The following is a 22,996-nucleotide window of genomic DNA, read 5'->3' as shown; positions in this document are numbered from 1 at the left end:
ATATACACCATTTCCATTTAGAAAAAAAATGTTTTACTCGAACAAATATTTGTAATACTCCAAAATATACATCATTTACTCGAACAAGAAAATGTATAACAAAAAAATGTTCTTCACATCTCTTATTAACTCCGTTAGACTTCAAAACGATGCCTTTTCGATCTTCTTCAGAATCTCAACTGGGGTGAACTCCAAATAGAATTTTAGGTCTTCAAAATCAATCCTCGAAAACATATTATAATAAGAAAACACAAGAGTGGATCAAAAGTTACGGACGGTCAAAGTTGGAAAACTGAAATACTTGAACATATAAAACAAAACACTCGAACAACAAATCTGAAATACTCGAACAATAAAATGAAATACTCGAACAACAAATCTGAAATACGCGAACAGATAATTATAATTACTCGAACAGATAATTACAATTACTCTAACTTGTAATTCAAAGCAACGCCTTTTTTTTTTCGAACTACAACCTAAGCAGATGCAAGAACAACCTACACACACACTACCCGTGAGTATTACATCACAAGCAAAAAAGTGTGTGGTAGAGAGAACTTATATACTACTTAAGAGGAACACACACAACCGATGTGGGAGTTTTGCCGTGTTATTCAAAGCAACGCCTTTTTGATCTCTTTCCGAGTCTCAATTGGGGTAAACCCAAAATTGACTTCTAGGTCTTCAAAATCAGTCATTGGAAACATATTATAATAAGGAAACACACGAGCAGATCAAAAGTTACTGACGATTAAAGTTGGAAAACTGAAATACTCGAACATATAAAACCAAATACTCGAACAACAAATCTGAAATACTCGAACAATAAAATGAAATACTCGAACAACAAATCTGAAATACTCAACCAGATAATTACAATTACTCGAACAAATAATTACAATTACTCTAACATGTAATTCAAAATGACTCATTTTCGATCTCTTTTCGAATCTCAACTAGGGTAAACCCCAAATTGACTTTTAGGTCTTCAAAATCAGTCCTCGGAAACATATTATATTAAGGAAACACATGAGCGGATCAAAAGTTATGGATGGTCAAAGTTGGAAAACTGAAATACTCGAACATATAAAACAAAATACTCGAACAACAAATCTGAAATACTCGAACAATAAAATGAAATACTCGAACAACAAATCTGAAATACTCGAACAATAAAATGAAATACTCGAACAACAAATCTGAAATACTCGAACAAATAATTACAATTACTCTAACATGTAATTCAAAATGACGTCTTTTCGATCTCTTTTCGAATCTCAACTGGGGTAAACCCCAAATGGACTTTTAGGTCTTCAAAATCAGTCCTCGGAAACATATTATAATAACGAAATACACGAGCGGATCAAAAGTTATGGACGGTCAAAGTTGGAAAACTAAAATACTCGAACATATAAAACAAAATACTTGAACAACAAATCTGAAATACTCGAACAATAAAATGAAATACTCGAACAACAAATCTAAAATACTCGAGCAGATAATTACAATTACTCGAACAAATAATTACAAATACTCTAACATGTAATTCAAAACAACGCCTTTTCGATCTCTTCCCAAATCTCAGCTGGGGTAAACCCCAAATTGACTTTCAGGTCTTCAAAATCAGTCCTCGAAAACATATTATAATAAGGAAACACATGAGCAGATCAAAAGTTACGGGCGGTCAAAGTTGAAAAACTAAAATACTCGAACATATAAAACAAAATACTCGAACAATAAAGCGAAATACTCGAACAACAAATCTGAAATATTTGAACAGATACAACAAAATACTCGAAACAACAATTATGAAATACTGGAACATAGCACACAAAGTACCCTAAACTGCTCGAATGAATACTCGAAACCCTAAGCATTACTAGATTGAAAAATTCATACCCTAACCATTGTAGACTCGAAGCACAAATACAAAATTAAATAAAACATACCCATGAATAACCAGGTGCAGAGGGGTGATCGAATGAGGCAAAAATCGTAGATTAACAGCATCGAATACTATGAAAGAACGAAGGTGAAGAAGAGCGAAGGTGAAGAAGAACGAAGACGAAGAAGAAGAAGAACGAAGGTGAAAAGTGATGTTCTGGGAAGGGAAAATGGGTTTTGAATGAAACCATGTGGGATAAGGGTATTTGGGACACTTCCTTTCAAAAAAGTGTTAGATTTCATGTTTTTAAAAAATTGGATTAGTTTTCAAAATTGAGTTTTAAAAAGGGCTACTTTTCCAAAAAACCCTTAGGGATTATGGTTGATATGGTTCAGGTTTCAATGAAATAATTACTAATTCATTAGTTCATGTTCTGGCAAACTCTTTGCTATTTACAGTTATCTCAGTCTCTGCTTTCAATAAAAACTCAAGTGGACTAATTAAAAGCAACCATGAATATAGAATTGGTATCCAAAGTGATTCCTTATAGAAGGGAGAGTTTCTAATTACTCCGGCGTAAAACAGACAAGTTGGTCTAAACTTTTTATGATGGTGACCATTCAATAAAATAAGTAAATGGAACTTCCATCACACATTTTTCGTGAGTTATAAAATAACGTGTCTAGATCAAAATCTAAAGTTTATTTGTGTGTTTTTTTTTTAAATATTACAGAGAAATATGTTTACGGTTGGAATCGAAAGAAAATTGGACATATATATGCCTCACTCAAACATTGAACACATATATATACCTAATTTATAAATCTTACCAACTTCAAGTTATATCCATTAATGAGTGAGTGAAATTAACCAAAGAATAATGCAAACCCTGAATTATTGACTTTAACCTCCTCTATCAATTCAACAGAGAAATCATTCTACAGCCATTTACAAACACAAAAGCTAAAATATTAAACAAAAAAGGATTGTAGATAGTAATAATAACTGAGATGATACTTATATATATGATGGTATTTCATAGAAGTTTCGAATACGAGTCTTTCATCCATTCATTTTTATCAACGCAAATCCGACTAAACAGTAAACAGTCGCTTGCCCCCAAACGCGGCTTCGTACGGAAGCAACATATGATATGCCACGTCAGATTTTATTAATATATAAGATAAGATACCCGCGCTTATTAGTGTGGACACAACCCCGCTTCCACGTTAACTTTTTTCACACTTCTTTTTTCTTTTTTATTTAAAAAAAAGAACATTTCCTTCACCTTCGATTCGTTCCCCCCCCTCTCCGGCATATTCTCATGACTCAACTTGAGAAATTCCGGTCTTACAAAACACGCGTATCGATTGTTCTGTATGTGCATTAGCATCGTTGTCATTGCCATTTGCTTATTTCTTCTTTTGAATTCTCGGTTCTGTTGTTTCGGATTCTTGTTATTCATCATTTTTTATGATTTTTTTTGTCTAGGTATTTACAGGGTTTCTTAATGATGTTTTTTGGTGGATTTCGCATCAAATCAGGCAAATTTTAGATTTTATGTGAATGGCTGAGAGTAGAAGATACCTTACCAATCAACATTTAGGTTCGCGGTTCTAAAACGGATCATTGTTATCTATTTGAACGTGATTATGATCCCCTCCCTAATAATTGTTGAGTGCTTTACATGCATGCTTGGATCATGTAGGTTAGAAATCATAGTCCATATTAAGGCTTCATTAAGTTGTCCTTACGCCAAGTTTTCTTGTTTCGTCTCATATAAAGCTTCAAGTTAAGTGTTTTTTTTTTCGTGGATTTATTGGATGTAATCTTTGTAAGGCCCTGCATTGGTAGATCAATATAGTTCCATTACTACCCTATTTTATCTTAACATCGAGGTGGAGTTTACCTATACTTAATTTTTCCTTTCTCAGTTTACTGTTAGTAAGAAATCATGGTTACTTGTACTAGCAAAAAGCAAAAGCAGGCATGCTTAAGCACTGTCAACCTTAAAACTCATGAAGGCATTCGTAGTTCATCGACGACAATTTTGAGCTAAACATAGCTTGCATTCTATTTGTGATAATCATAAAGTCTAATGTTGCCACACAATTTAATATCTGGAATGTCTTGTTGAATTTATTCTAATTGTGCAATTTTTCAGACCTAGATCAGTTCTTGCAAGAAGCATAATACCACTGGCTTCGTCCGGTTGAAATTTGTAAAATACTCCAGAACTACCAAAGGTTTCAGTTGAGTCATGATCCACCTAACAGGCCTGCAGGTGAGGCTATTACTGGATCATTTCTTCCCCATCTTTCTTTTTAAATTTGTTCCCATGCAGATGTCCCTTTTTTCCATGAATCTAGAAGTACTTGTAAAACAGTATTTGCTTTCAGTGCATCATATTTTTTTCTTTATAGTTGCAACTTTCTGTTTTTCAATCGAAATCATAAGTCTGAAAATTAGCTAATCTGTGGCCAGAGGGATGGGCTCATTTCACTAATCAGAGATCCCTGACCCTACCTAAAACAGAGATCCCCCTGAAATAGGGGATTGGTTGTTTGGAAAGCTCAGGCAGGACTTGTAATTTTGGGTGTAGAGATAGGAGAGTGAGGATGGTATTTGAGAGTTTCACTCAATCTTTTGGTGAATATGCTAAGGACATTTTAGGAATTTATGATGATACATTAAGTACTAGTTTTTTCTTAATGAGCAAAAGAAATAAATACTAGTTATTCTTGAAATATCCATATTATGTACAAGATAACAGCAGTATACCATTTACCTGCCTTTTTCCTGGTCATCATGCGTGTAAGTGGATATAATCAATGTAGGCCATGCATTCTTAATCAGGTGTATTTGCGTTTGGAGAATACCGGTGACCTGATGACTATATGTCCTGCTGTATGTTGCTTACCCGAATGTTGTACTTCAGTGGGGGGGACCTTTAAAGAAAATGGAGTTTTCATCAGCCTCTCGTCCTCTTGAATTATAGTTTCTGACATTTGGTCATTGACAGTTGAACGTCATTTTCACAATCAGACAGAAAAGCATGTTCATGACATATTACTTTTCAGCAATGCTGAATAATGACACTAATCTAACAATATTTATTTTTGTAGAATAAACAGTTAGGTATCTTCTTATGGTTGGTATGCACTTGATGTGTAGTGTACTTCTACTAGGTACCTACATGTACTTAGCCACACCCTAAGTGTTTTTCAACTTACAGACTAACAGCCACTACGCTGATTTAAGGTGAATTGATGTCAATATAGCACTATTTCATTGTAGATTTTTTATTTCCTATTCGTTTGACTTAATACCTTTTGTGTGTCGGAGGAGGTAGCTTTTGATAACTTCTCTTTCCTCCCATAGGGATGGATTGTTGTTGACTTTCCCTTTTGTTAAGGCCAAAGAGTTGATAAATGTTACTTTTTTTTGGTGGTTCTTTGTTCTTATTTGACCGTAAGGTGCTTCGCTATTTTCGTAAAGATGGTCACCGTTGGAGGAAGAAAAAAGATGGGAAAACTGTCAAAGAAGCCCATGAAAAGTTGAAGGTGTGCTGTTCAATTTTTGCGTAGTAAGTTCACTTTTTAAATTTGTTGGTCCTATGCCATGCAGAGTTTCTTCTGGGTATTGTGTTTCATATGTGGATTATTTTCTAGTCATTGCAGGTTTCACAATTTAGTATGTTCCTCTCTTTTTAATTGATCAGGCACTCTAATGGAGCAATTTAGAACTTGTCATTCTTGAAATAAATTTTTGTTATGCTTTCAAGCACTTCTACAAATCAAGCTCTGAAGTATCTATAAAAAATGTGTGAAGTCCTTACTCCACCTTGGAGAGCATAACTGTGATCTTATCATTTTGAATTATTTTATTTTTAGTTGTAACACCTACTACTGAGGCTGTTTTTTTTCCATTACTTTTTGGTATTTTTTGAATGCTTAGTCATGGTTGTTCCATATTTACCTGTCCAAGTTTTAATGTTTTAGGTCTTGGTAAAGTTCGCCGATTAAGTTAAAACATTTTTTTAGGTGGCTACCATGACCCATCCCATTCTAACAATGTGTTTATCATAAATGATTACCTTTGAAATGTTGTCTTTAACCTTGAATGTTTGATGCTCTAGCATTTGCCTATGGTTCGGGGTAAAAAATTTGATATTGCTTTCAGATACTTTAGTGTTTGATATGACTCTTGCACTAATTACTCCGTGATTACTTTTGTAGACGGGAAGTGTGGATGTGCTCCATTGCTACTATGCCCATGGGGAGGACAATGGAAACTTTCAGCGACGATGTTATTGGATGCTTGATGGGTGGGTTTCACCGGGTTTAGTTTTTTAGATATAGGATATTTTAGGTTTAAAGTGATGCTCATGGTATAATACCATCATACTTCAAAGAAAGTCACACCAGTAGAGGATATTGTAAGGTGGTCATATTAATGCTGAAGAAGTACATCTTCCCTCCCCTTTTTTTGGCATTTGTGGATTTTCCTGTTTTGTTTCATTGTACTAAGACATGAAAGGTCCTTGTGCTTCATTTACCTTTTGTCTCCCACGTATGGTTTAGTAAGAAGTTTAGTTCTATTAGTTATTTTCTTGAAAGACTTGCATTTAACACCAGAACAGAAATTTATTCCTTTTAGACAAATGCTTGCATTATTTTTCTCTGCCTCCACTGCGGAAGCTTCATTCACAGGGGTTGTTAACCTTTACTTGTATTCTTTTTGATGAACTAATTGTTTGTTCTGATGTTCTCTTATCTTGTGCATTTTCAGGCAATTGGAGCACATTGTACTTGTGCATTACATTTTTGTGAAGCATTTATACTACTTTTGAGTATAAATGTTGGTTTCAACCAAACAACATTGACACGTCTTGGTGATGATAGTACTATCTTACCGGTAGTACCGGTAGGATACAATATGTATCATAGCGATAGGGTACTGGGCGTAACCGACTGGTAGGATACTTGTAAATTCATAACCTACCGGTAGGAGACAATATGTATCATAGAGATAGGATACTTAACGTCGCCTACCAGTAGGATACGTTATCAATCCTAGCGATATGATACTTATGTGTCCGACCGATAGGAATGTAGGATACATACTATCCGACCGAAAGGATATTGTAATTAGACAATACTTAGTTGTTCCACGACTGAATTTCTAAGATAAATTAAATAATGAATTAATTAAATTCAAATAAATTGATAATTTATTAACCAGCATTTTTACTACTAATCTTTACTTTATTCTATTCTTCAGTTTTTTGGGGCCTTCTCCCGGCGAGTTCCGTTTGTTTTTCATACTCTCGCGTGTGTGGATATTTTCATCTTCATACGGATCGTTGGATTCCTATCACTCTCCTTCCATCCAGGTCGTACACGAAGATACATGCACCTTAAATCACGAGCTGTCTTCTTCTTCACGTTCACGTTTCACGATTTCAATCCCAACTTTTGTCTTTCTTCGGTTTTGCCTCTGCTTTCATTCGTTGAGTCTATGCAACCTGCAATCTCCGGTGTTCGAGAATATGCCAAATCTCAAAATACCTTTTTCCCATTCATGCATCTTCCCGGTCAGCCTCATTCGGTTTTACCTCTCTCCACAATCGCTCTCAATTTCTTGAATCTTGCTTTTAACGGGTTATTGGGGTGGATTTCGATTATTTTGCTCTCAATACTTGCTCCGATTCTTCGCGTTGTTACAGGTGATTTGGGTGTGTTTCTACACTTCTGCTTTTCATACTTCTCATTTAATTTTGATTTAGTGTATTTCGTTCGTTATAATTTTTTTGTTGTTTGGAGTTTATTTCCCTATTCTTGCAATTTGTTTTCCATCTCTAAATTTTCAGACAACGAAAAAAGTATTTTGCATGCCTGAGTTCTTCGATTTAGGTATACTGTGGTGTACTCCATTACTTCAATTTTGTTAGCTCTTTTTGTTGGTTTATCGTGCTTTGTTTCTGCTGGTCAAGAAAAAGCGCTGGATTTGTGCAGCTGTTCTTCTACCTGCAGGTTCACTTTCTGCTTTGATGAGTTTGGTGTTTGGTCTTATATCTGTTCTTCTTCAATCTACACTCCAACTCTGACGGCTCAGGTGATATTCTTTTAAGTTTTTTCCATGTTTAATTTGGCTTAATGCCCTCTGTTTTATTTATCGTGGTTTGTTCATCATGATAAAGGCAAAACTCTGAATCTGTGCGGTGTCAACCACCCGTGTGTTAATTCCTAACAATTGGTATGGGGATTGGTATGGCAAAACCTAACAATTTAGAAAACATAGGATTTTATCCTCTGTTACCACAATCTCAATGAGATCTTCAAGATTTTATGCTTTTTTTTGGTAGATTTTGTAGCTACTACGAATTCAGGTGCGTGCCGTTTTTCTTTCCATGAAGAATTCTATGAATTTGATTTTACAATTAAAATGTGAACTTGCGTTAATCTTGATGGTGTGGATTGAGATTTTGAAGTCATTGCTCATTGAATTAATAGTCAGATTGTTGATATTTCATTTTTATTTATCTCCTCCTTTGATTGAGGAGGTTCGGCCATTGAAAAGTAAACCAGGTGAAGATGGAAGGGTAATTTTGGCGAAGGAGGATCAAAAGAACTGGATGAGCTCTGCTCAGCTTTGGAGCGCTGACACGGAGTTCGATTAGAGAAAACAAGACCCAACATCAGAACTCTCACTGGTAAAGCCCAAAGCTCCCTTCTTTTTGGGTGTTTTCTTTTTTCATCAATGGCTGCAATTGTTGTGAATATTGTTTTTGTGGACAAAGAAGGAGAGAAACACTTGGTTTATGCTGTCATGTTGTGTAATAATAAGTAGACTAAATATGTTGCCTCTCTCCTATTGTTGTGGCCTTCATTTTCTTTTTGTTTGTGTGTGCTTCACCTGAGACTAACTGCTGCATTTTCCGATTTGGAATGCAGCATTTTCTACCAACACCATAAGTAAGAATATATCTTCTTTGATCCCTGCTATAAGGTATATGATTTTATTTGAATACAGACTACTCATTAAGGATTTCCTAAATGTAAAATTTTGCTAGGGCCAGAACTTAAGCATGGGAGTACTAGATTTATGTCTTTCTCTGGTGAGTATTTATGTAAATAGTTATACCTGGTATGGACTGAGTTTATAGGCTTTCCTAGCATTGGGGTCAGCTATTGTGAAATTTTTAATGAAACTGGTCATTGAGGTTTTTTTTCCAGTACCCAATTTTTCCTTCATTTCACTACACTGGTTCCGCATTTATGCTAATCTGATTTATTAAAAATTATCAATAATTGCAGGCCAGTGTTGACGTTGCTGTACCCATTATAAGAAATTGGTTGTCCCATCAGTTCTTTACACTGTTATGCTAAATCGATAATGTAATTTTTTGGGTGATTTAGGTATGCATCATTGGTGGCAGTAGAGTCATTCAAAGGTGGACTATGAGCAGTGACTTGCATATTGGATCCTATATTCCTTCCTAACTGTTACAGAGACTTTCCTTCAATCCATTCTAGAATGGTAATTAGGAAAAAAGTTTCTCTATCTATATTTAATTTTTATTTTCTATGTAAGTTTCTTTTCAGGTTTCCCTTTTGGACCTTTTGGTTGCTGGTATGATTATTTGCATTAGACATTAATACAAGTAAATGCATCTTCATGAGTTAGTTATTAGTGTTCTTTGTCTTTCTTTTTTTTCTTTGTATGCATCAAATCTTCGAATTAAGTTGGTCGTTAAAGTTTGGTGATCATGTTCATGTGTTTCTTTTCTATCTTTTTTAATTTTTTTATAGGCAGTACTTTGTTAGCATGGATGACTCTGTTCCACAAAAGGTAAGTATTTCTTTGCAGCAAATAAATCTTGAATTTTGTGGGGCCTGTGATTCTAGCCTTTTGAACTCCACAAATGGGAGTGCACTTAATTTGGTTTGGGAATTTTTGCTGGTACATTGTTTTATTTTATTTCAATTTTCTCTATAACCTATTGTAGCCAATTCAAATATGAAAATCCATACTTTCCCTTGGGGATGGAATATAATTGATATGGTTATATGCCCTTATGTGTTTGTCTGTATGCAGTGTATTGGTTTTGATTTTGAACTGGGCTAATAAAACATGCTCTTAGTAACCAATGTTGGATTTCACACACTTGCTTTGATGGTGGGGCTTTCAATTGGTATCACTTATTATGACATTTTATAGATTGGCTGATGAGAACATAGAAGCTGTGTTTTTCCTCATTTTTTATTTCTCACCTCTACTTTGATTATAAGCTGACATCGTGAGCACTCTAGAATGGATTTATACTTATCGCTCGCTAAAATTACTACTCATTGCCCCTTTGTAAATCCGAGAAGTCTTTTTTTCATGTTTCAGTGCTTTATTGATAGACTGACAAGTGATATCAAAAAATATTTTACATTTTTAATGATGCATATATGGGTTTTTAGTACCTAAGTTATTTAGTAGTATTTAATCCCAAGGTTGCTTATGTACCACTCACTTTCGAGTAATGGTTCATGTGCCTTAGGGTGGAGTCAGTGAAAAATAATGATCAAATATCATTTATATAATTGTTTTTTGAGACAGGGTAACTTATACTAATTTTGATGAAGCAAAATACTAATTTTGCTTGATGGTTGATAGTTTCTGTCAATTTCTTACAACTTTTGATCCTGTCAACAAGAAGTTATGTTGCTGCTCCTAAACAAGAAAAAATATATCAAAAGAAGAAAACGAATGGTGGCTTAATTTCTTGCAAATAAGAGCCAAACCCAGTTGTAGAAAGATGTCATGACTTGAATTTAAAACATAGAATTAGTCCTCCACACCATACAGTGACTGATCATCCAGTGAATATTAAGACTGAAGAAAGGAGCAGTGACATTGATATGTGTTTCCATTATAATGAAGCTCCATCACAAAGAAACATAACGTCCATCCATTCATCAACCATTGCTTTAGATTATTATTCGAGAGCATGTTCTCCCTCCCCCATTGTTATATGAATTTTGAACAGGAAAAATTTGTAACTCTTCTGTTTATAGGTTTTGCAATCGAGAGGAGATGAACTCTAATCCTTAGTTTTTGCAGACTGTTTTAAGTTTTCACCCTTATGACCGTTCATACGCTTCAGCAGTACTTATACCCAACTACGCCAACAAGGATAATTTTTGTAACCTCTCATGATCAGTCCCGCCGCAAGGCGCGGGCATTAACCTAGTATATATATATATATTCGGCGTTGCTATTTAAACCCCCAACAACAACGTGTGCTCTAAATATACATTTTTGTGAAGCATTTATACTACTTTTGAGTATAAATGTTGGTTTCAACCAAACCACATCGACACTTCGTGGTGATGGTAGGACTATCCTACCGGTAGGATACAATATGTATCATAGCGAAAGGGTACTGGGCGTAACCGACTGGTAGGATACTTGTAAATTCATGGCCTACCGGTTGGAGACAATATGTGTCATAGAGATAGGATACTTAATGTCGCCTACCGGTAGGATACGTTAACAATCCTAGCTATATGATACTTATGTATCTGACCGGTAGGATATATACTATCCGACCGGTAGGATATTATAATTAGACAATACTTAGTTGTTCCACGACAGAATTTCTAAGATAAATTAAATAATAAATTAATTAAATTCAAATAAATAGATAATTTATTAACCAGCATTTTTACTACTAATATATATATATATATATATTCGGCGTTGCTATTTAAACCCCAAAAACAACGCGTGCTCTAAATATACATTTTTGTGAAGCACTTATACTACTTTTGAGTATAAATGTTGGTTTCAACCAAACAACATCTTGGTGATGATAGGACTATCCTACCGGTAGGATACAATATGTATAATAGAGATAGGGTACTGGTCGTAACCTACCGGTAGGATACCTCTAAATTTGTAATCTACCGGTAGGAGACAATGTGTCATAGAGATAGGATACTTAATGTATCCTACCGGTAGGATACTGTATGTATCGCAACGATAGGATACTTAATGTAGCCTAACGGTAGGATACTTTATCAATGCTAGCGATATGATACTTGTGTATCATACCGGTAAGATATTGTAATTAGATGATACTTAGTTGTTCCACCACTGAATTTCTAAGATCAATTAAATAATAAATAAATTAAATTCAAATAAATTGATAATTTATTAACCAGCATTTTTACTATATATATATATATATATATATATATATATATATATATATATATATATATATATATTCGGCGTCGCTATTTAAACCCCCAACAACAGCGCGTGCTCTAAAATATACGTTCTTGTGAAGCATTCATACTAATTTTGAGTATAAATGTTGGTTTCAACCAAAGAACATTGACACATCGTGGTGATGATAGGACTATCCTACCGGTAGGATACCATATGTATCGTAGACATAGGGTACTGGGCGTAACCTACCGGTAGGATATTTAAAAATTCATAACCTACTGGTAGGAGACCATATGTATTGGAGATAAGATACTTAATTTATCCTACCGGTAGGATAAGCGTTGTATCGTAACGATAGGATACATAACGTAGCGTACCGGTAGGATACGTTATCAATCCTAGCGATATGATACTTATGTATCCGACCGTTAGGATACGGTATGTATCCAACCGATAGGACACTTATGTATCATACCAGTAGGCTATTGTAATTAGACAATACTTAGTTGTTCCACCACTGAATTTCTAAGATGAATTAAATAATGAATTAATTAAATTCAAATAAATTGATAATTTATTAACCATCATTTTTACTACTAATATATATATATATTCGGCGTTGCTATTTAAACCCCCAACAACAACGCGTGCTCTAACATAATCATTTATCTGTTGGAGTTTAGGGTTTAGGGTTTTAGGGTTTAGTGTTTAGGGGTTAGGGGTTAGGGTTTAGGGTTTAGGGTTTCTGGATGAGAATTTTATGGTTTAGGTTGAATTATATTTTGGGTTTAGGGATGAGAATTTTGTGGTTTAGGTTGAATGGTATTTAGGGATTAGGGATGAGAATTTAGGGATGAGAAGATTTAGGGTTTAGTGTTTCAAGCGTCGGGGGCTGTTTTTGTGGGTGCTGTGTTGAGGGATAAAGATGTTCAAGTGGTTCTGTCTTTCTCTGAGTTTATTCATGGTGCCTTCGAACCGATTATGGCTGAGGTTCTGTTAATCTTAAAGGGATTACAAATTTGTAGGGAGTGTGGTTTTCATAATATTGAAGTGGAGACGGACTCGTCCATCGTGGTTGCTGCCTCAAATTCCAATGATTACCAGCTGGCCTCTTTTTGTCAGTTTCTAGATTCTATCAGAGAGGTGGCTGCCTCTTTAGGCCTAGTGAATTATCACTATGCTTCAAGGAAATGTAACCGGGCAGCTCACTATCTTGCTCGACGATCGCTGGAGTTTTCGGATGGGTTCAGAGTTTGGCTTGAAGAACTTCCTAGTTTTCTTGTTTTATTACAGGTAATTACTTATTAGTGGTAATACCTTGTTATTAGTAGTTTAGGGTTGAGGGTTTTTTGGTTTTTAGGGTTTAGGTAATCACTAGTAATTAGTTGTCATACTTAGTTATTAGTGGTAATATCTGGTGACTACATCTAGTGACTAGATATTACCAATAAGAACCGGTGATTATCTATAATAATTAATGATCTATAATCACTAGTTAGTTATTACCACTAATATCTGGTTGTTACAACTAATAACTAATTACCACTAAGAACTAGTGATTATCTATAAGAATTAAGTAGTGATTACCACTAAGACCTGGTTACTACAACTTATAACTAGTTATTACCACTAAGAACCGGTGATTATCTATAATAACAATTGATTACTACTAATAACTAATCATTACCTCTAATCACTATTGATTACCCCTAATAAGTAGTGGTTACCAATAATAAGTATTGATTACCACTAAGAACTAGTTACTACAACGAATAACTAGTGATTACCACTAAGAAGTTGTTATTATGTTTATATTTAGCTATCATATCATATCATATCATATAAGACGGAGAGCACAAGAATGTTTTATTGTCGGATGACACGTAGGATAATCTCAGAAGAAAAAAAAAAGTTTAGTGGACGCCTTCCCTTGCCTTGAACGCAACTTCGGATCGTGATTTTCCAAACATTCTTCAAATCAAAGTTATTGCTAAGACTCTTCACATCCTGTTTTGGCGTCTATGAGTTCCTGTTTTGTGGGATGAATTCGAGGTGCGTTGAATGTTTCACGACGATTCAGATCATAATTTTCCAAGACGATTCTTCAGTGCGTGCACCTGTTTACCCTCCTCTGTCAAGAACATACTCGGATGCATGTAACGAATATTTCTTCAGCAAATTCAGAACATGCGGATACTGGATTAATTTTTTAATTTCATCCTCTCTCGAACGTTTCATTTTCCTCCTACCAGTCCATCCATTTTGCTGACAATCCCGCTGGAGGCTTCGGCTACAATCAACGAAGAAAGAGAGGGAATAACAAGGTAGGGAAAAGGAAACTTTGCCCTCTTTACTATTGTATGATTTCCGTATCCGAAATCATTTTTCCAATTGTTTAGCACTTCCCCTCCAAGTACAAGCCTTTATGGTCAGCGGCAACGACGGTCTCATCCTGTGCCAAATCATATTTATGGTGGGTACTCTGCTTTTCCGCCGGGCACATACCCAGATGTGATTCGAAGCTTTCAAACCGTGGACAGGGACGGGATTGGATGTGTCGATGAGAAGGAGTTCCCGCAGGCACCCTCTTCCCAATATCAGGGGTTTTGCCTCAGCACTATTAGGTTGCTTATGTTTCCCTTTCAGAATCCCAGTGATTCTGTTCGGATTGGTAAGTTTCTTGGTATTTGATTTTTAAAAGTTCCTCTTCAATTAATTTGTGGGTTGTAGGTAAGCCAAAAATTAGATTGAACTACTATGATCTCCTCGATTACTTTGCATTTGCTTTCTGCTTAAAAATTTTAAATTTACTCTAATCAAAAATTTGACATGGGTTTTTGATTATAGTTGGTCGAAGAACCTAAACAATCTTTCAACTATATGTATTTTGTCCTCTTCAGTCTGGAATTTTGTTGTCAAGAGACTGCCAGTCAAACAATAGAGCTCATCAAGGTAAAGTCGATCACCACTTTTAGTATGCTATCAAGTTGAATATATTTAGCATGCGATTATTGTTTAACATGCATTGACTCCCTATTGATTCAATTTATTTATCTGATCACTGCAGTAATAGATGGAGTTTAACGGCAGTCGAATGGGGAACTTTCTCCTCTTCCTTTTGGTTACAGTCGTGTGGTTGAAGCTGCTTCAATTGCTCAGAAATCGAGTAAGATTACATTTCTTTGAAACTGATTTCATGATATGAACAATCTTAAGCTATAAACAATCTTAAACCCTCTGTCATTTTAACAAGTTAAAATATTTTCTTTTGAAGAAACGAAGTAATATCTTTGCTAATAGCATCGTCCCTATTGTATACCACAAACTGTTCAAATCAAGCTTCACCGTCTTCCTATCCTCAACCTTATCGAACAGCTAACGAGTCTAAGGCCAGGATCAAGTGGAGCCGACAAGTTTAGTCAAATGGGCCTCCTGGCAGAGTTTGCTCATGGTTGTGCATGATTTTGTTGTTCCTGGAGCTAATGGATGTCTGTGATTGCTCCATGACAGTTTGCTCATGGTCGATGGCCTTCCAAACTATTTCATTAAACTCTTGAAACAAAACTAATACAATGCTGAATCCATTCTATGTCGGTTATAAAGGTTAATGCTCTCTATTTCCCTCACCCCCTCCCCCTTGCCCGCCATTCCTACTTAACTTTTCCCGAACATGCTTATTGATATAGTTTTGGTCTAAATCTTCTGCCACCTGTGGTACCATCATTAACTTTGTACATGTTGTTGGGAAATAAAAGTATTTATTTGTTAAATGCACCAATTAAAGGTGTTTATCCTAGATTTTGTTTTGAAATTGTTACAGTTTATATACATGATCCTTTTGCAACCCTTCATGACCACTGGAAAATAAAATCCTTTTGTGTATTATTTTCTTAATTAAAAGGATTTATGAAGTATTTATGCTTCAAAAGTTCATGTCTATTTTGGTGATGAGAATTCAATCTATTTTGTTCCTTTATGCTACTTCGCATGTACTGTGGTCATGAAGTGTGCAGGTTGTTATTTACTTGCATGTCAAGATTCGTTTTAGTTTGAGTCCATTACTATGTTTCCTATTGTTACAGTCTGTGAATGTTAAAACACCTATTCTGACAAATCGGATGTGCCTCTGCAGTTATACAGCACTGTGACATTGCGTTAAGGGAGAGAAGAAGCATCACAATAACAAGGTTGATGTTTATAGCTTTGGGATTGTCTTGCGGAAGCTGTTTACTAACTGCATGCCATTTGAAGGAATATACAATTTACAGGCTGCATATGCTGCTGCTTTCAAGGTGAAAAGGTTTATCTACTGTCATAACATATGAAATTTGTCATGCCATATCATTTTTGACTCTCCTATTGTCATAACATTATGTTCTAAACCCTTTTTTTAAAAAAATTGTTTATAGAATGTGTAATTTGCTCATTAATTAGTTTAGTCGGGTGCAGGAGTTGGCAGGCATATCGATTAGAGTCTCTGTGCTGGGATCTAAACCTAGACAGCAAGAGAACTATGGTACCATTCTCAATCACTCAGTTGCATTATACGTGCGTCTAATGCTTTTATATATTTTGTTGTAATGATCTCCTCAGCTTGCTCCTCCATTTTCTCCTCATATTAAGCAATCATTCACAAAATCACTGCCACTATTGAAGAACAATAGCTGAAGAAAATTGTACATTCCCTTCTGCATTATGGAGGAAGAAAGATCAAACTAAATGAAGACCAAAAAAAACAAAACAGAACGAGAGAATGGACGCAAACAATAATGCTACTACATCCAACGGAGAGTTAATTCAATGTCAAGATATTTCCACGAAGACAGTCTCCAATGGAGGAATGATTTAAGGGTTCATCTTGGCCTTTATTTTAAGCAATGTTGTGCATCACTATCTCAACTCTCAAGTCTCTTTCACAACTGAACATGGAGCATTCCTGAGAACCTGTTGCAAAAGAGTACTAGCATCAATGGGAACAAGTCCTACTGTGCAACAATTGATAGTTTATCTATTGTGCAAATAAATAGGTAATGTTTAGTTCCAAAAAAATAGGTTTGTTCAATATTTTTTTCTTATGATATGGGGTTGTATGGTTTGAAACTAGATTTATTTAGTGCCAACCAATGATTGGCTTTTTTCAAAAATATTTTTTAATCATGGTGATAATTCTATTTCATATTTAGTTCAAGTTCTGGCAAACTCTTTGGTATTCAAAGTGATTTCTTATGGAATGGAGAGTTTCTAATTACTCTGGCGTAAAACAGACGAGTTGGTCTAAATAGTCTTAAGAGGCAAGGGATTTTGAATTACTAAACTTTTTATGATAAATAGAACTTCCATCACACGTTTATCGTGAGCTATAAAATAACGTGTCATATTGAGGCTTCATTATGTTGTCCTTACGCCAAGTTTTCTTGTTTCGTCTCATATAAAGCTTCAAGTTAAGTGTCTTTTTTTTTTCGTGGATTTATTGGATGTAATCTTTGTAAGGCCCTGCATTGGTAGATCAATATAGTTCCATTACTACCCTATTTTATCTTAACATCGAGGTGGAGTTTACCTATACTTAAATTTTCCTTTCTCAGTTTACTGTGAGTAAGAAATCATGGTTACTTGTACTAGCAAAAAGCAAAATCAGGCATGCTTAAGCACTGTCAACCTTAAAACTCATGAAGGCATTCGTAGTTCATGGACGACATAGCTTGCATTCTATTTGTGATAATCATAGAGTCTAATGTTGCCACACAATTTAATATCTGGAATGTCTTGTTGAATTTATTCTAATTGTGCAATTTTTCAGACCTAGATCAGTTCTTGCAAGAAGCACAATACCGCTGGCTTCGTCTGGTTGAAATGTGTAAAATACTCCAGAACTACCAAAGGTTCCAGTTGAGTCATGATCCACCTAACAGGCCTGCAGGTGAGGTTATTACTGGATCATTTCTTCCCCATCTTTCTTTTTAAATTTGTTCCCATGCAGATGTCCCTTTTTTCCATGAATCTAGAAGTACTTGTAAAACAGTATTTGCTTTTAGTGCATCATGTTTTTTTTCTTTATAGTTGCAACTTTCTGTTTTTCAATTGAAATCATGAGTCTGAAAATTAGCTAATCTGTGGCCAGAGGGATGGGCTCATTTCACTAATCAGAGATCCCTGACCCTAGCTAAAACGGAGATCGCCCTGAAATAGGGGATTGGTTGTTTGGAAAGCTCAGGCAGGACTTGTAATTTTGGGTGTAGGGATAGGAGAGTGAGGATGGTATTTGAGAGTTTCACTCAATCTTTTGGTGAATATGCTAAGGACATTTTAGGAATTTATGATGATACATTAAGTACTAGTTTTTTCTTAATGAGCAAAAGAAATAAATACTAGTTATTCTTGAAATATCCATATTATGTACAAGATAACAGCAGTATACCATTTACCTGCCTTTTTCCTGGTCATCATGCGTGTAAGTGGATATAATCAATGTAGGCCATGCATTCTTAATCAGGTGTATTTGCGTTTGGAGAATTCCGGTGACCTGATGACTATATGTCCTGCTGTATGTTGCTTACCCGAATGTTGTACTTCAGTGGGGGGGACCTTTAAAGAAAATGGAGTTTTCATCAGCCTCTCGTCCTCTTGAATTATAGTTTCTGACATTTGGTCATTGACAGTTGAATGTCATTTTCACAATCAGACAGAAAAGCATGTTCATGACATATTACTTTTCAGCAATGCTGAATAATGACACTAATCTAACAATATTCATTTTTGTAGAATAAACAGTTAGGTATCTTCTTATGGTTGGTATGCACTTGATGTGTAGTGTACTTCTACTAGGTACCTACATGTACTTAGCCACACCCTAAGTGTTTTTCAACTTACAGACTAACAGCCACTACGCTGATTTAAGGTGCATTGATGTCAATATAACACTATTTCATTGTAGATTTTTTATTTCCTATTCGTTTGACTTAATAACTTTTGTGTGTCGGAGGAGGTAGCTTTTGATAACTTCTCTTTCCTCCCATAGGGATGGATTGTTGTTGACTTTCCCTTTTGTTAAGGCCAAAGAGTTGATAAATGTTACTTTTTTTAGGTGGTTCTTTGTTCTTATTTGACCGTAAGGTGCCTCGCTATTTTCGTAAAGATGGTCACCGTTGGAGGAAGAAAAAAGATGGGAAAACTGTCAAAGAAGCCCATGAAAAGTTGAAGGTGTGCTGTTCAATTTTTGCGTAGTAAGTTCACTTTTTAAATTTGTTGGTCCTATGCCATGCAGAGTTTCTTCTGGGTATTGTGTTTCATATGTGGATTATTTTCTAGTCATTGCAGGTTTCACAATTTAGTATGTTCCTCTCTTTTGAATTGATCAGGCACTCTAATGGAGCAATTTAGAACTTGTCATTCTAGCACTTCTACAAATCAAGCTCTTAAGTATCTATCAAAAATGTGTGAAGTCCTTACTCCACCTTGGAGAGCATAACTGTGATCTTATCATTTTGAATTATTTTATTTTTAGTTGTAACACCTACTACTGAGGCTATTTTTTTCCATTACTTTTTGGTATTTTTTGAATGCTTAGTCATGGTTGTTCCATATTTACCTGTCTAAGTTTTAATGTTTTAGGTCTTGGTAAAGTTCGCCGATTAAGTTAAAACACTTTTTTAGGTGGCTCCCATGACCCATCCCATTCTAACAATGTGTTTATCACAAATGATTACCTTTGAAATGTTGTCTTTAACCTTGAATTTTTGATGCTCTAGCATTTGCCTATGCTTCGGGGTAAAAAATTTGATATTGCTTTCAGATACTTTAGTGTCTGATATGACTCTTGCACTAATTACTCCGTGATTACTTTTGTAGACGGGAAGTGTGGATGTGCTCCATTGCTACTATGCCCATGGGGAGGACAATGGAAACTTTCAGCGACGATGTTATTGGATGCTTGATGGGTGGGTTTCACCGGGTTTAGTTTTTTAGATATAGGATATTTTAGGTTTAAATTGATGCTCATGGTATAATACCATCATACTTCAAAGAAAAAGTCACACCAGTAGAGGATATTGTAAGGTGGTCATATTAATGCTGAAGAAGTACATCTTCCCTCCCCTTTTTTGGCATTTGTGGATTTCCCTGTTTTGTTTCATTGTACTAAGACATGAAAGGTCCTTGTGCTTCATTTACCTTTCGTCTCCCACGTATGGTTTAGTAAGAAGTTTAGTTCTATTAGTTATTTTCTTGAAAGACTTGCATTTAACACCAGAACAGAAATTTATTCCTTTTAGACAAATGCTTGCATTATTTTTCTCTGCCTCCACTGCGGAAGCTTCATTCACAGGGGTGGTTAACCATTACTTGTATTCTTTTTGATGAACTAATTGTTTGTTCTGATGTTCTCTTATCTTGTGCATTTTTAGGCAATTGGAGCACATTGTACTTGTGCATTACAGAGATGTCAAAGAGGTATGGGTTCTCTTATGGCTTTGTTATGTTGGCTGGCTTGTTTGACATTGGTCTAAGCTTGTGTGAAGGGCCATTTTCTTGACTGGTCCTGGATTGATGTGGTTGACTCAACCAACATTTCTTATATCTCACTTGCCTTGATGTGGGTTAAATGCTTTCTTATTTTCCGATGCATACTATGCAGAAGTCATCTAGTGGCTCACATTTGCTAGCAGATTTGGATTCTCAGCTTGAAAGCACTCAAAGAAGCTCTGTCCCTTGCTTTTCTCAGGCAGCCTCACCTACTACGGTTCCAACATCTTTTGTCTCAAGTCTTAATAGAGTTGATTGGAATGGGCATACATTAGCTTCAGAGTTTCAAGATGTTAATTCTGGGGATGATTTTGGGGCTTATGCAATTGAGACCTACTTCACAACTGGAATGGAAAAACGTTATCTTCATTCTTCCAGTTTGGTCCCACCTCCATGTTTTGTGGATTTCAAAACCTCAAGCGGACATGTAAATGGTGTGCCAGACGAGAAAGTTTTAACCGAAAAGTGTTGTACAACTGACTTCTTTACTCCCAAACTTACTGATGCTAGATTGGATGAGAACGGCCCCATTCGGAGTAGTTTGAATTCTCGAGATAGTTTGATTACTAACGTAGGAGGTGCCCAGGAACTAACAACTACTTCACAAAGAGGACAGGTATGTTGTGCGTCAGGCCGTCAGCATTATACTCTATACTTTCATGTGACTGCGTTTGCCTGTTTAATTCTTGGATTATTAATGCTAAATGAGCATTACTTGTCAAATTAAACTGTCAAGAGTATACATGCCTTTGCTTAAGCTTGATGAAGTTGAAATTTTCGCGGTCAAGCTTAATTTGCATGATGTACTTAAGATTATAGATGGTGTCAAACTTGTCTGGGAGTTGTGAACTGATTACCTGCTCGGGTGTATTTTGTGATGTACATGGACCTGATAAAGTTGAAAGTAGTCCCGAGTGCTTTAGAATTCTGTGGCTTTAATTAATGTCAATCGTGGCATGATATTACTTATTCGCACATACTATTGACATGTCAACGGTTAAGTTGACACCACTTGTGGCCCTTGAGTTGTTTAGTTGTCCATCACGTTACACCTTGTCTTTTAAGTCTAAAGTTTTAAAATTTTCCCCTCAAGGTTTACAGAGTAACATGCATATTATGTTGCAGTTGTCAAGGAGCATGGTTTTAATTTGTTAAAGCCTCATGTTGAAGATGATTTTGCCCATGAAAGAAAACTCCATTCTACTACCTTTGGCAATGATGGTGTAAATGGTAAAGAATTGGGAGAGCTGAGGAAACTTGACAGTTTTGGAAGATGGATGGATCAAGAAATTGGTGGAGACACTGATGATTCATTGATGGCTTCTGACTCTGGCAATTACTGGAAAACACTCAATCCTGAGAATGGTGACAAGGAAGTTTCCAGCTTATCACGACTTATGCAGTTAGATATTGACTCAATGGATCCTTCACTTTCTCAAGAACAGCTATTCAGTATTAGTGATTTCTCCCCAGATTGGGCTTTTTCGGGAGGTGAAACAAAGGTAATTCATTTGCCGGGCCTTTTATTTACCAAGAAAATTAAAGGGAAAATAAAACTATTTGTGGGATAACCCTTCTTACTCCTTTTGTTTTGCTAGAAATCTAAAAAATAAAGTTTACATTGTAGGGAACTTTAGAAAATGAAATCCCATAATTTACTATGATTGATTATGATACAATATGAGAATTCTAGCATTATTAATGGAGCCTGAAAGTTATTTACTTCCTAGAATAAGAGAGTATGTCAACTTAAAATGCATCTTGGCAACCAGCAAGGTGAAAGAAAATATCTAACAAATATTTGTCAATTATGGACTTCTATGCTTTGAGTTAGAAGCAAAAGAAAAGTCCTAAGAACAAATATCAACATCCACCATAAACAGATCTATTTCATTACAGTCTGTCTTACATGATATTTATACAACCAAAAGTCCTTACGCCTCTATTTTAGACTATATTACAGCCACATAAAGTAACCACAGTAAATTAACCTTGGTCGAGGTTGTAAACCGACATTGACCAAGCTAGACTTAATAACACTAACACAGTTACCAAAAATAGACATAATAACTTGTACCACAACAACCATGCAAACCAAACTAAACCAGCCACCAGGAATAAACCTTACAGGCTCTAACACTCCTCCTTAAGGTAATTCCTGGTCACTCCCATCTGAGTTCTCAAAAATTCAAACCTTGCTTTTGGAAGAGCTTTAGTAAGAATATCTGCCCACTGATCTTCTGATTTGCAATACATCAATAACACTTCACCATTTCTTTCAGCCTCTCTAATGGCATGAAATCTAACATTCATGTGCTTAGTTCTACCATGTTGCACAGGATTCTTAGCAATTGCTATTGC

At 35.5% G+C, this 22,996-nt stretch overlaps 2 protein-coding genes across 22 annotated transcripts; both read left to right on the top strand.

Annotated features, from left to right (window-relative positions):
• The first annotated feature begins 3,153 nt into the window (after nucleotides 1–3,153).
• LOC120015616 (calmodulin-binding transcription activator 2-like) lies at nucleotides 3,154–6,760 on the top strand. 2 transcript variants are annotated; one of them, XM_038868131.1, is made up of 5 exons: nucleotides 3,154–3,265; nucleotides 4,053–4,172; nucleotides 5,365–5,451; nucleotides 6,127–6,215; nucleotides 6,680–6,760. In XM_038868131.1, exons 2-5 carry the CDS (start codon nucleotides 4,149–4,151, stop codon nucleotides 6,738–6,740), a joined length of 261 nt encoding a protein of 86 aa, XP_038724059.1. In that variant the 5' UTR covers nucleotides 3,154–3,265; nucleotides 4,053–4,148; the 3' UTR covers nucleotides 6,741–6,760. The 2 variants fall into 2 exon arrangements, 1 of the variants encoding a protein (XP_038724059.1); XR_005471795.1 differs by lacking the exons at nucleotides 3,154–3,265; nucleotides 6,680–6,760 and having other exon boundaries at nucleotides 4,113–4,172; nucleotides 5,365–5,474; nucleotides 6,127–6,606.
• Nucleotides 3,300–21,897, top strand: LOC120015613 (calmodulin-binding transcription activator 3-like). Of its 20 annotated transcripts, none has more exons than XM_038868128.1 (16): nucleotides 7,344–7,616; nucleotides 7,924–8,005; nucleotides 8,479–8,603; nucleotides 9,310–9,430; nucleotides 9,703–9,742; nucleotides 14,963–15,067; nucleotides 15,183–15,281; nucleotides 16,248–16,407; nucleotides 16,565–16,631; nucleotides 16,709–17,142; nucleotides 17,916–18,035; nucleotides 19,200–19,315; nucleotides 19,964–20,052; nucleotides 20,518–20,563; nucleotides 20,748–21,251; nucleotides 21,761–21,897. In XM_038868128.1, the coding sequence occupies exons 11-16, from the start codon at nucleotides 17,969–17,971 to the stop codon at nucleotides 21,788–21,790; spliced, it is 852 nt and encodes a 283-aa protein (XP_038724056.1). In that variant the 5' UTR covers nucleotides 7,344–7,616; nucleotides 7,924–8,005; nucleotides 8,479–8,603; nucleotides 9,310–9,430; nucleotides 9,703–9,742; nucleotides 14,963–15,067; nucleotides 15,183–15,281; nucleotides 16,248–16,407; nucleotides 16,565–16,631; nucleotides 16,709–17,142; nucleotides 17,916–17,968; the 3' UTR covers nucleotides 21,791–21,897. The 20 variants fall into 20 exon arrangements, with proteins under 20 accessions (XP_038724038.1, XP_038724037.1, XP_038724036.1 ...); XM_038868124.1 differs by having other exon boundaries at nucleotides 8,471–8,603; XM_038868121.1 differs by having other exon boundaries at nucleotides 8,454–8,603.
• The last annotated feature ends 1,099 nt before the right edge of the window (nucleotides 21,898–22,996 follow it).

The sequence above is a fragment of the Tripterygium wilfordii genome, chromosome 14 (genome assembly GCF_013401445.1).
Source record: "Tripterygium wilfordii isolate XIE 37 chromosome 14, ASM1340144v1, whole genome shotgun sequence".
Classification (NCBI taxonomy): Eukaryota; Viridiplantae; Streptophyta; class Magnoliopsida; order Celastrales; family Celastraceae; genus Tripterygium; species Tripterygium wilfordii.
This window is presented reverse-complemented; position numbering and strand designations above follow the sequence as displayed.

What these genes read in the sequence shown, in the direction of transcription:
- LOC120015613 (XM_038868108.1), top strand. Translation starts at nt 3,455, where the DNA reads ATGGCTGAGAGTAGAAGATACCTTACCAATCAACATTTAG. An exon ending in CCTTACCAATCAACATTTAG is followed by an intron (nt 3,495 to 17,915) that starts GTTCGCGGTTCT and finishes GCAATTTTTCAG; the next exon opens with ACCTAGATCAGTTCTTGCAA. An exon ending in TGTTATTGGATGCTTGATGG is followed by an intron (nt 20,053 to 20,517) that starts GTGGGTTTCACC and finishes GTGCATTTTTAG; the next exon opens with GCAATTGGAGCACATTGTAC.
- LOC120015616 (XM_038868131.1), top strand. Translation starts at nt 4,149, where the DNA reads ATGATCCACCTAACAGGCCTGCAG. An exon ending in TCCACCTAACAGGCCTGCAG is followed by an intron (nt 4,173 to 5,364) that starts GTGAGGCTATTA and finishes TTTGACCGTAAG; the next exon opens with GTGCTTCGCTATTTTCGTAA. An exon ending in AAGCCCATGAAAAGTTGAAG is followed by an intron (nt 5,452 to 6,126) that starts GTGTGCTGTTCA and finishes TTACTTTTGTAG; the next exon opens with ACGGGAAGTGTGGATGTGCT.